A 12,847-nucleotide genomic window follows, 5' to 3' on the forward strand; every position below is an offset into this window, starting at 1 on the left:
GCAGAGGCTCCCTGGCTAACCTGAGGTATCTCCAGGCTGCAAGCACAGGAATGGCAGGGGCTTCCAACCAAGGGCTGAATTCTTCTTCTGCCCTCCAGCCACAAACCCCAGTGAACCCCAGCTATATACCAAGAAAGGGGTATATCCATAGAGGAGGGCATATGTATTGCCAGAGGGAAAGGGAGCACAAATCCAAAAAAGGAAAAAAATCCAAACCCTAAGAAAACTCCACTGTAAACCCTCTTGTGGGTTCAAGAATCATCTACTAGAAGGTATCAGCTCATGGTCAGTTACTGTGCAAAGGGGTGTGCTCCAAGGCTGATGGAGAATCATCCAAATGTCCCTGGGCAACTCCTTGGCACACCCAGTCTCCCAGGCGTGTCACCCAAACCCAGGCACACTCTGGAGTGGCACTGCCATCTCCTAAGTGCACAGATCCATGCCTTTCCCTGGGATTCCCCTCTGGCAGGTGATGCAGGTGCCTGCTGCTGGCTGCTCCATCAGTGCCCCTTCCCCCTCAGGTCTGGGACACAGCTCCTCAAGCCTGGTTAAAGAGTGGGATGCATCTTCCTGATGGTGGATTTGGTGGGAAGGGAGGACACCACAAACACAGAGTACCTGAGTTACATGAAGGGATCACGCTTGGCCCTTTGTACACACATCTTTGTGACAGATCCCTGCAGAAAAACACTGCTGGTAGCTCCATCTTCCATGCCTGGAAGGAGGGAAACTGAGGCACGGGAGCTGGGTGAGCAGAGAGCCTGTGTCAGAGCAGAGGATGAGGTTGGGCCCCAAGGCCATCAGCAGCATCCTGCTGACTGCTCCTGCCAGAGCCTTATGGAGCAGAGATCCCATCCCCATTCAGGGATGGGGGACCAGGACAGAGATGTGCTTCAGGATGGCTGTTTAAATGGCAGTCACTGCAAATGAAGAGCTATGGGAAAGCAAAGGGCTGCCCTGGGCCTCACCATGTCTCGCCAGGGGCTTCCAGTTTTCCCCACTTTGGTATAAAATCCACCTTGGCCTCCCAGGGATCTGAGCATCTGCTGTGCTGCAGGGGTTTGGTGGAACTTGGATCCCCACAAATAGAAATCACTCCCCAGGGGATGGCAGGGTTAGGAGCTCAGCACTGGTTGAGCTCAGGAGCTCCAGTCCCAGGACTTGGGACAATGTGTGAGTGTTAAAAAGGTCTCAGTTCAGACCCTGTCCTGAGGGACATGGTGCCAGAGCCAGCAAGGGAGAGCAGCAAGAGAAGGAAGAGACGAAGAGCAGGAGACAGAAATCACTGCTCAGAAAAGAGCAGGGAAGACCATAGCCAGGGTCAGGCCTGAAGCACCACCCCACCCCTACCTGGGTTTTGCGTCCCCTCCTCTGCTTCTTAATCATCTGTTATTTGAGGGTGAGATTTGTTTTATTAGGGGAAAAAAAACCCCAAAACAAACCACCATTTATCTGGGTGATTTGCTCTGAGGTGTGCCTGAGATGGGAGAAATCCAAGTTAATTATTATCTGTCAGTGCAGCAGATGGAAAGTGGATGGATTGAGAAGGTCACACGGCTGGCGATGAGGGATGGGATTGCAGCACAAGGTGCCTTGTGAGCAGGATCGGCTCCAGTGGTGTGCTGAGAACCAGGTCAGGAGGTGGTGGCAGCAGAGGCACTTCCCAGTGGTCCTTAGCAGTGAGGAGCAACTCAGTGCTGGCAGGAGGTCAAAAGGTACCAAGAGGCAGCAGGGAAGATAGAGACGCACTCGTAAGTGGAGCCAGGTCATACCCCCAGAGCCCATCAGAGGGGAGGAGGGAGGCAGCGAGGCAGTGCAGCACAGCTCACCCTCACCCACATTGGATGAAGCTGCTCTTTGCAGTCACCCCAGAAGCCTCTCGCTCCCAGCCCCAAGGAGATGTCACCGCCTCGGTTATCAGTGCCAAAGGAAGGGCGTGGGCAGGCCGGGGAGATGTGAGGAGCCTGGCATTCCTCAGGTGGCCTTTGGACAAACACAGCGGCTGGGCACGGACCTCCTTCCTCCCAGGCCCTGTTTACAGAGCTGCTGGGCCTGGCCTGGCTGTTATTACAGCTAAGTGCACAGATAGCACCATTAATAAGCAGTCTGCTGATAGCAGAGGGGTAAACATGGCTCCTGACATTTACCAGCTTTCTCCCAACCTCTGAGTAAAGGCAGCTTCTCCAGGGCAATGAGTTCTGTGATGGAACCAGTGAGCTGGACTCACCTCTTTTCCCGCCCCTCTCCTGCACACTTGCTTACTTAATGACTTAGTTAAACTTGTGTCAATACATGCCAGTAAAACACCTGTTCTTCTTCAAATCAAGGACCAAATAAGGAGGATTAACCAGTTTCCCAGGGTTTTACAACTCCTCTGGGTTCAATTTCAGCTCCAAAGCCAAGATAGGGCAAGTCAGATTAGAAAGGAGGCCTCATCTTTGCAACACAGATGCACAATCCCATTGACAAAACTAGTGGAGCACAGCAGGCACCGACATTTTATTTCAGGTCCATCTTTGAAGGAGAAATCCCCAGTTTCAGCCAAACTTTAGGATACATTCTGACTCATGGCCTCCATTTCCCACTTCTGTATGGCCACTCCAATTTAGGATCATAGCACTGAAAAACAGCAGGTTTGTTAATGCCTTGCACAGAAATAGCTGGCTTTGGCCAACAAAGAGGCCACCAAATGGCTCTTGGAATATTCCAGTTCCCTGCTAATCTCTGGAACAGAGTCTGGAAAAGAATGAGGCCCCTGAAAGAGCTCAATTGCACTCAGGGGATCTCAAAACATGAAAGAAAGGAGCAAGGACATCCAAGCAGGCTGTCCAGACAGGCTGGAGATGCTGATGCTTTGGGGGAAGGCAGAACAAATCCAGCCATGGGTATTCTTGAGCACCTGCCCAGACTGGAGCACCTGGGCTCCACCACAGCAGTGCAAGGGGTTGGTCAGACATTAAACATGACCCTTTTGCTGGCAGACATCAAACAATGGCTGCACCAGCACACACCCGGTGCTCTCACCCAGGAGAAATGGGCCCCTTTCGCTCTTGTTTTCCATCCCTTTCGTCACAGCCCCACACACGATAACCTCTGCTCCCCCACCCACTCCTACCCCTAATCAGTTTCTTGGGAATTATTTCATGGCTCTGAACTCCCAGCTCACATGTTTGCCAGCTGTAAGGACCTTGGGGCTTGGGGGTTCATCCTGGGACATGCAAGTAAGTCCTCCCGTTCCAAGGAGAGGTCGGTCCATCCTCTCCTGATGGACCCCCTAAACTCACCAACTCAGAAATGCTGAATCCCTGCTGCCAGCCACAAAACCTGGGCCATTATCTCACCACAGAGTCCCAAGGCAGAATCAGTTTGCCCTGCAAAAGGAGAGGGGTCAAGAACAGCACAGCTTGGACCTAAAGCATCCCTGACCCCTGTGGGGTTGGCACCTGTGGGTCTCACTCTGAGGTCAGCATTAGTAGGTTGTAGTTATCACCCCCAAAACCAGCACCTTTCTGCCAAAAAGGCATCAAACTGGTGTCATTCCTGCACCAGTGCAGGGGTGGACTGCAAGCTTTACCTTTTGGGTCAGATTTGTGCCCTGGATAAAAGCACAAAGAAGTGATACATGTGAGAAAAAAAATCTTAGGATCTACCTAAAAACAAGGGAGTGGGGAACTCAAGTGGATTTGGCCAAGGCAATGTGGGTAAGCACTCCCAGCACAAGCCTGTGCCAGGAGATTAGCTCTACACCTGCCTGAGCCATGGCACAAATTAGTCACCACCGCTTGTGGTTTTACCAGTTGGCACATCCTGCGCTGAGCCCATTGGCGTGGGGCAACCCAGCAGGTGCATAAAGGAGCAGCTCCCCATTGGCTGCCCACGGCAGATCTGAGAGCTTCCCACTGAGTAATTAATGTAATGGCAATAATAGACACAAAGTAAACAAGGTGGAAAGAAAATAAATCAATGGGCTGGGAGCAGAGGCTGCATTTAGTGAGGAGCGGCCCTGACGGCTCCTGTCTGCACCTTGGGCTGTCAGGATCTCCCGTGCATCCTGGTGGCATTCCAACCACTGGTTTAAGATCGGCCATATCCGAGGCTGTGCCAGCTCCTCAGGCAGCAGGAGGCTGCAGACAGGTAAGGGCTGTGGTCCCCACAGCACAGCTACGGGGTCAAAGGCTTGGGTGCCTCTGTGTGCAGCCCTGGCTGGGCACTTGGGTACCTCCTGGTGCAGCCTGAATGGGCTTCCTGCTGATTTTATGGTCTCTAAGCCCACTTTGGAGCAGAGGAATTATGGCCCTGGAAGAGGGGAGGGAGTTTGCTCCTCTGCTATTAAGTTAGGAGCATTTTGGAGACAAATGGGGAAGATTCTAGGATCAATCTCCAGTAAGAGAAGTGCCAAGAAACTCAGGGCTTGGGGCCTCATCCTGGGACACACGAATTAATCTTCTCCTTCCATGGAGAGGTCCATCCTCTCCTAATGGACCCTCTAAACTCACCAACTCAGAGAGAAATGCTGAATCCCTGCTGCCAGCCACAAAACCCAGAGGATCAGCTCACCTCAGAGTCCCAGGGGCAAGGGCAGACTGAGCACCTCTGTGCACATGCAGAAGAAAAGGGAAACACTAAATTTCCATCCCTCCTCAAACAATTTCTCCCCAAGACTACCTATCACAGAATGTTTAAGGTTCCCCTCCACCCCAAGCACATCTCAGGGGGCTTTTTTTTCACTCCAGCCACCCTTCACTACAGCCAGAGCCACTCACTGGAATGAAAGCAACTTTCCATGTACCAAATCTATAGAGAGGCTCATCTTGCCTGATTGCTTTATGTGAGCAGTATTTCACTCTCAAGAGCAATATAGTCCTACCAAAATTTTACCAAAAGCTGGATGGAAGCACTCCCAGACTCTGAATATCTACCTGGGCCCATCCCTCTCCAGCTCCTCTGTGTCAGTGTCCTCACAGCCTTGTGCTACAAGAAGAAAAAGAAAGAAAACAGGTATTAATTGTGTCCCAGTCTCAGCCCACCTGGGTGGTGGGCAGCTTATTCCAAACTTTACAGACCCTTTGTTTATTCTCTCCAGCTCTCCCACAATTTGTGTGACCATTCAAGGAACCTGCAACTTTCAGAGCCCAAAAACAAAAGGAAGAGGTTGGACCCATCAACTGAAAATCAAACAGCTCTGAATTTCAGAGCAGGTCTGAGCTTGCTCTTCATTTCCACCTAATCCTTACGGCAACAAAGGGAAAGGAGAAAACCTGAACCCAGGGCTGGAGAAGCTGTGAAAGGTGAGGGTGGGAACTGTTTGAGCACCTCTGGTCCCAGCAGCTCCAAGTACTGGTGGGGCAGGGCAGAAACATCAAACACCCACTTTAATGCTGGTGTCTCTGGACAGGTTTTGGCAGAAGGGCCTTTCCCCAGTGCCCTGCAATGACTCTGTCCACTGGGAAATTTTTAATGCCTAACCTGGGCTAAAAACCAATCTCCTTTTCCCCTTCATCCAGCTTCTGGAGAAGGAAGGGGAAGCTGCAAAGCAAGGAAGGGAGGTCACCACATAAGTGGCCTTCACAGCAGAGCACACAGCCTCCCATCTCAGCACATCCCCCTTTTAAACCTCCCCTCTTTTCAGTGCAGCAAGTGACTCCCAGGCAGATGAGCCATGTCTGACAAGAAAGTCTCCAGGCCCTGCCATCACTGCAAGAGCAGGTCAGCATCAGCCCCAACAGACACCTCCAAGATCCACTATGAGAAGTTCTGGCTGTACCGTCACTGCTCTTCGGTGCAGCAGAGGGACCGGCAAGCTCAGAAGGCTGGGCAGCTCTTCTCGGGGCTGCTGGCCATGAACGTGGTGTTTCTGGGCAGTGCCTTCATCAGCAGCATGATCTTCAACCAGGTGGCCATCACTCTGGCAGACGTCTGGATCCTGCTTTCCATCCTCAAGGTCTTGTGCCTGTTCTGGATTATTTACTACCTGCTGGGCACCAGCCGGCAGCCACACGCAGTGCTCTACCGGGACTCCCATGCCGGAGCCATCTGGATTAGGGGTAAGTTCTGCTTTTATTTCTTCTCTCATGCCTTCTTCCAAAGGCTTGGAAGGCAAAGAAATTCTTCCCCTGTTACTAGAAGAGCTAGAAGCCATAGGATATGCAGCTAGGGCACGGGAATCTCCCAGTTCCTGTCAGGCTGATGGGCACAGTGGGTACCACAGAGAGGAACCAGAGCAGCCAGGAGAGCCTGAAACTCAGCTTCCCGTCAGCCTCCAGTCCAACTTCACTCTCTGGTCCCTTCACAAAGAGCAATCCAGGCATAACCCACTTCCAGGCCAGCAACTGAGCACCGTGGGAAAGACATAGGAAATGTTTTAGGCAGGAGCACCTTGAAAAGTGAGAGGAGAATCACTGTGTTTACTCTCCAAGAGCACCAGTGGTCCTATGTCACCGTCATCCTTGTTTAACATCACTGCAGCCTCATTGCCAGGGAAGGATTCTTACCCAGTGAGTCACATCCCAGTGACACCCAGGCTTTCCGGGGAGATTTTCCCTTCAGTATTTGCCCCACTTTGAGAAATTACCCTTCTCCCAGCAGCCCTGCCTCTGGTCTATTATGGAGTTTTTAATTAGGCACTGTCATGTTAACTAAGCAGGGAGAATCAATTGAAGGAAGCTGCAAGGTACCTGAGAGCTGTAGAGACATGTCCAAGGCAAAAGGGAGAAACAATCAAAGGGTCCCAGCTCCTGCAGATGGGGCTGCTACAAGCCTTAGCTGACCTGTGTTCATCTCAGGTTTCTTCCACAAGGCAGAAAGCATCACCCACCCTTAACTTACTCCTGTCATTCCACATTGCACAGAAAAGCCCAAAAACCCCATTCCCACCTTGTATCCAAGCACAAGAAAATATCCTGCGTTTTCTTAACACCTTTAACCAGTCAAAGCACACAATCAGGTTCAGGAATAAAGCTCTTCTTTGTCCTCTTCTCCTAAAATTATGAGAATTCCAGGAGAAAGACTGCCAGATCCACACAAATCCAAGAAGCACAACACCTCCTGTCCCCAGCCAAGCTCGGATGCTCCACAGACGTGTCTGTGTTTATTTACTGGTGCTTTGCTGTTTGTCCAGGGTCAGTGCTGCTGTTTGGCACGTGCAGCATCCTCCTGAATGTGTTTCACATTGGCTACAGCACAATCCTCGTCCAGTGCAAATCCAGGGTGGAAATTGTGTTCCCCAGCATTGGAATCCTTTTTATTTGCACCCAGGTACTGCACGTTACCCTTCTGGAAGCTTTTTTATTCTCTCTGTCCCATTCCTGGGAGCCCCAGGGTTGAGGGAAAGCTGGGAGATGTGGGAAAGTGAGTGAACATGGGGCATTCTCCTGAGCATTGAAGGCATTAAAGCATCACAGGCCACTTCAAATGCTGCTTGCACTCCCTGTGTGCCACGTTGAGAGACAGGGGAGAAAGATTAAAAAATTACCCTAGAAATCAGGCTTACTTTCTGTGGCATCACTCTAAGGACTGCATTCAAGTCCAGCACAGGTAAAAAAAAAGAGGAGAAAAGGTGCCTTCTACTGGTCTAAAGAAACTTCTCCTTTCTGCCTGTGATGTCTGCTAAGATTCCTGCTAGGACTGTGTTCATATGACATACCATAGGATCCAGAGGAATTTGATTTGAAGCAAAGTAAGGAGAGAGGAGAAGAAATTTTCAGGTTTTGCCAGAGATGTCTTTGCACCAGTCTGAGCCTCAGCCCCTCTTTGTATTTGCCAATCCATCCGCCCAACAAAATCCTTCGTACACAAAGATATCTCACACCATTTTTACCTTGTAATTCAACACCAGCCCTCTTCTTTACAGACCCAAAGCCATATTTGAAAAGTAAACTAATTCCCACCTCAGCAGCAAATGCCCACATGGACAGGACAGAGGAACACAGAGCTCCAGGATGTGCATTCAGTGCAGTCACACATAAAAGCTGCCCTTACCCAAGGATGCCAGCACCTGCCTCAGCAGGTGCACACATGTCCTTGCACCCTTGCACAGAGGCAGGCCTGCTCCTGCTTTGGACCTGTACCTTCTTGTCTACCTGTCCCTTTCCACCACGTGTGCAGCCAGCTGCCAACTTCACCCTGCTCACGTTGTTATTGTTCTCCACTTGCAGGCTTACTTTCTGTGGCATCACTCTAAGGACTGCATTCAAGTCCAGCACAACTTCACCAGGTAAAAAAAAGAGGAGATTGCTCTACTGGTGCCTTTTACTGGTCTAAAGACACTTTTCCTTTCTGCCTGTGATGTCAGTTATGATTCCTGCTAGAACTGTGGTTATCTGCTCCTACACAGACCCTGTATTCGGGGTCACACAAGAACCAAGCTATGCCTTGTTCAGACCCATCCTCCCTCCACTGACCTGGGCTCACCAGCTCCCTTCAGTTTTCCTTTGTGCCTTGGACTGCTGCAAAGCTTGTTCCTTCCCCTCAAACATCTTCCTGCTGCCTGTGTCAGGGACCAGCTCACAGACTGGAGGATGAGAGAGGGTAGTCTCCCCATTCCTATCTCTGGGAGATGTCTCAGCTTAGGTCAGTCTCACCAGGCACTGCCTGTCCTGCTCCTTTGCAAATGGCAAGTGGGAATGTGCTCAGCTGTGTTTGTGCAAAGCCACGCCCCATGGGCCTCAGGCAGAGCAGGCACAAACATCCCGTGTGTGCTCAAATCTGTGCGTGGGCCAGCAAGAGGGGAAGGACACACTGGCCATGAACCATCTCCACACATTGTACAAGTCCTGTGTCTCCTCCCAGGTGTGGGCTGATGCTGACCATAGCCACCAACCTGCTCCTCTGGCTCCTGGCCGTGACCAATGATACCCTGCACGTGGAGATTGAGTCTCAGCTGCGCGAGGTGGAGCGGCGATTTTCAGGCAAGGCTCCTTCTTCACATCCCCATTGGTGTTAGGCTGACACAGGTGACTTCTAGGGAAACAGCATTTCACAGAATCACAGGATATGCTGAGTTGGAAGGGACCCACAAGGATCATTAAGTCCAGTTCTTGGCCCTGTACAAGACCATCCCCAAGAATTCTACCATGTGCCCCAGAGTATTGTCCAAACCCTTTCTGAACTCTGTAGGGCTTGGGGCTGGTGCACTTCTCTGAGGAGCCTCTGGGTCTCAGTGATTCAGATAGCTGCAGTTCCCCCAAATGCTGCAACTTTCCTATTATTGGAGGCTGTCTCGAGGAAATGGGCTGCAAGGGGAGAACATCTTCACCTGGAGGGAGGGGATCTGCTATGAAACCCTGAAACTGAGGGCTAGGAAAGGAAAAGCCCACCATAAATTAGCATTTTTGCTCATTTTTACCTATTAACTGCAAGCACAAGATTGCCAGACTAGAAGAGGCTCGTGTAATTGCTGTGCTCTTCTTTCTGAGGATATAGAGGAAGAAAAGGGGAATCTAATATTCCAGGGGTAGAGATAGAGAAGGCTTTGCTGTGAAGGAAGAGGTGTCTCTCATCCATGCTGACCATGGATGGGAAAAGACATTTGCTAAATTGTGTTATTCTGAATCCTCACATCCTCTAGGACTGAGCAGCAGCCATTTAACTTCCTGCTGATCCCTGTTTCCAAGGCACAGACATACATGACACACATGTTGTGCCTGCACACAAGAAACTCCCAAAGACAGCCGTGAAATCCAGGCCATCTCCCTCTTAATTGTCACCTTCCTCTTCTCCTGCTCCAGGCAACGAGACTACCTTGTGCACATGCCCAAACACAACCATCTGCAAAGTCTTCCAGAAGGGCTACATCCTGCTCTACCCCTTCAACACCGAGTACTGCCTAGTCTGCTGCTCCGTGCTCTACGTCATGTGGAAGAACGTGGGGAGACGCATCAGCCACCACCATGTCCTGCACACCAAGCCCAAATTCAAGCTCCAGGGGGTGGTCTTTGGGCCACTGCTGGGCACCGCTGCTGTAATCATCGGGGCCTGTGTCTTCATGATATATCAGATCCAGGCCACCAGCTTGGCCCCCAGCCGACAGGTTTTTGTGATCTATTATTCCTACTACATTGTGCTCCTGCCCCTGATGAGTGTGGGCGCTGTGATCGGGACAATCATCCACGCCTTGGAAAAAAAAGAGCTGGACACACTGAAGAACCCAACCCGCAGCCTGGACGTGGTCCTGCTGATGGGGGCAGCCCTCGGCCAAATCGGCATGTCCTACTTCTCCATTGTGGCCCTGGTGGCCACTGACCCCAGGGACCTGCTGAACAGTCTCATCCTGTCCTACTCTATCCTCCTCATCTTTCAGAACATCAGCCAAAATGTTTTTGTCATTGACGGGCTCCATCGGCGGCGCGTTGTAGCAGCGACTGAGGCCAAACACGCCAGACACGCCGGGCAGCACACGGTGGCTGCAGAGCTGCCTGGGGAAGAGGAGACCACGCTGAGCAGCAAACAGGAGCACAGCCAGACACCTCCTGGCAAAGAGGAAGACACTAAAGAGCAGAATCGTGAAGCCTACAGCCAGAGACGAGTGAGCGTGCTGGACCTGGGACAGGAGATCCGGAAAGCTTCCCTGTCCTATATCCATACCTACTCTCACCTGAGCTGGAAGAGAAGAGTATTGAGGGAGATCTCGTTCTTCTTGGTTTTGTGCAACATCATAGTAAGTATTGTGCTCTCTGCTCCATCACAGGTCGGCTGTGCCACAGTGACCTGTGACACAGATGTGATCTCCTTGTCTTTCTCTTGCATTCCAGACAAAAAACCTTTGCCCACCAAGTTTCAACCTACTGGTGAGGCAAGTCAAGACCGGTTTTGCTGTTAATACCCCACTCTCATAATTAGGAAGTCTCTCTTTCACCCTCAGAGTCAAATATTACTGGGTTTCATGGGTGCAGACAGCTGATAAATCCTTACTTGCCAAGATTTTAGCCTCTGAAAAAACCCCCATTAGGCTCATTAAGGGTGTTTCATGAGAAAGGTGGAGAAATGTGAGGCACCAGCATTAAGCCTCTGTAAATACGAGTCTCCAGGTTTGAAACTCACCCAATAAAGTACACTGTGGTCTGGGATCTTGAGTCAACCCTGCAGCCTTAATCCAGTGAAAACACATTGCCCAAGGAAACAGTGAAAGCCCGTACAAAGATGAAGCAGGCTGGGGCAGAATGGGGCTGTCATTAGGTTTCCAAGGTTTCAACATGATTTGAATTATAGCAAGGAGTCAACAGCATAACTATGGGATTTTCCTTCTCCTTCCTGGCAAGGAGACTACTATGATACTCCTGAAATATTCCTACAACCACTTGAGCCAGTGCTGAGATTAGGGTGCAGGTAGAGGACAGTTTGTCATCCTCTCACTTGTGTTTCTTTCCCTCACATCTCTCCAGCTGTGGGTCATGCCCACATTTGGGGCTCACCCTGTCTTCGAGAATGGAATGGAAAGGTCATTTTACGGCTACTCCACCTGGTTTGTGATCGTGAACTTCGGGCTCCCCTTGGGTGTGTTCTACCGCATGCACTCGGTCGGGGGGCTCCTGGAGGTCTATGTCACAGCCTGAGCCAAGCTGGACCCCCACCCCAGGGGCTGGGGAGAACCAGTGATGCTGAACAAAGATGCAGTAAGCAGCAGATATGCACGTGGAAGCTTCTAAGATATTTCCCCTCCGGCTTCTGCTTGGACTTCTCCTTGTACATTACCGTGAGTTTCGGGAGAGGTTGTTTCATATTATCCTTTTCCACCATAGAGAATAGACTCAAAGCCCATAAATAAACTCTCACTGCTCTCAGGAACCATGCATGCAGTCACAAGTCTGCCAGTGGATGCTGTTTGGCAGCAAGTGGGACTTTACCCACACCTGTTGAGATCTTCCAGATAAAAGAATGCAAGAGCAGCCTTTAGCAAAAGCAACAAAGACTGGCCTGCACCAGTTCAGAAAATCAAAAGCAATCAAAAAATAAAAGCTATAACATGACCTTGCCTTACTGAGAATAAACACTACTTCTCCCTACAGGCACTCCCAGAGCCTCAAATGGGAATCACTAGGGAAGCACTGTGGGTGATCTTTACTCACCACAGATGATGTTATCACTGGTGTGGACTAGCCAAGGTCCCATCCTTGCACACAGGGCTAGTTCAAGAGCAAGCCACTGCCACATCCACTGTGAATCCCTCCCCACCCCAACACTTTGGCCCTTGCTGCTGCCTTGCACATCCACAAACCTTTCTCGAGGTCACCATGCACAAGGGAAGGCAGCTGCAGAGCGAGGTGCCTGCATCAAAGACCTGCTAGGATGTGCTCCATAGGCATGCCTGCTTTGAAGGCACGTGGGAGAGCAAGGGGCTTTGTGACTGTGGTCCCAAATCCAGAGCCTGATGAATGGAAATAAAGAGATTGAATTTTCACCTGTGTCTTGTGAAATCTCTGGGTCTGCTCTGCACTCAACGGGCTCAAAGTCAACTCACTTAAACCGCTCTTGCATTCCGAGGTTGGATGGGGCTCTCAGCAACCTGGCCTAGGGAAAGGAATTCCTGCCCATGGCAGATGAGCTTTATGGTCCCTTCCAATCCAAACCATTCTGGGATTCTGTGAGATTTAAGAGCAGGCCTGCTCTATAATCAATCAAAATCTGTCATGACCCTTACCCAAGCATGGTACAAAAGGCATTCTCAGTATTGCTTCTGTTCCTCTGTAAATCAACCCCAGGATCAGTGTGGGTTTAGGATTAGAGCCTATTTCTGGGGGTTTTTTTGTGATTCCGTAGAAAAGCAAACTCTCCCAAGACAGTAACAGTGAGGATTCAGCATTGAGGCAGTGATAGCACCTTTCTGTGAAACTCTAAGTGAGACTGATTTCAT

At 50.6% G+C, this 12,847-nt stretch overlaps 1 protein-coding gene across 2 annotated transcripts; it reads left to right on the forward strand.

Moving 5' to 3' along the window:
- Window positions 1-3,827: 3,827 nt before the first annotated feature.
- On the forward strand, window positions 3,828-12,394 carry OTOP3 (otopetrin 3). 2 transcript variants are annotated; one of them, XM_032129366.1, is made up of 8 exons: window positions 3,828-4,134; window positions 5,084-5,288; window positions 5,635-6,044; window positions 7,118-7,254; window positions 8,154-8,212; window positions 8,788-8,906; window positions 9,726-10,654; window positions 11,379-12,394. In XM_032129366.1, the coding sequence occupies exons 3-8, from the start codon at window positions 5,660-5,662 to the stop codon at window positions 11,547-11,549; spliced, it is 1,800 nt and encodes a 599-aa protein (XP_031985257.1). In that variant the 5' UTR covers window positions 3,828-4,134; window positions 5,084-5,288; window positions 5,635-5,659; the 3' UTR covers window positions 11,550-12,394. The 2 variants fall into 2 exon arrangements, with proteins under 2 accessions (XP_031985257.1, XP_031985256.1); XM_032129365.1 differs by having other exon boundaries at window positions 3,829-4,134; window positions 5,630-6,044.
- The last annotated feature ends 453 nt before the right edge of the window (window positions 12,395-12,847 follow it).

This window comes from Corvus moneduloides, chromosome 19 (assembly GCF_009650955.1).
Source record: "Corvus moneduloides isolate bCorMon1 chromosome 19, bCorMon1.pri, whole genome shotgun sequence".
NCBI lineage: Eukaryota > Metazoa > Chordata > Aves > Passeriformes > Corvidae > Corvus > Corvus moneduloides.

Excerpts from the sequence above, each read along its gene's own strand:
- OTOP3 (XM_032129366.1), top strand. The coding sequence starts at position 5,660 with ATGTCTGACAAGAAAGTCTCCAGGCCCTGCCATCACTGCAAGAGCAGG. Across the intron at positions 7,255-8,153 it reads TCCTTTTTATTTGCACCCAG|GCTTACTTTCTGTGGCATCA; the intron begins GTACTGCACGTT and ends CTCCACTTGCAG. Across the intron at positions 10,655-11,378 it reads TGGTTTTGTGCAACATCATA|CTGTGGGTCATGCCCACATT; the intron begins GTAAGTATTGTG and ends ACATCTCTCCAG.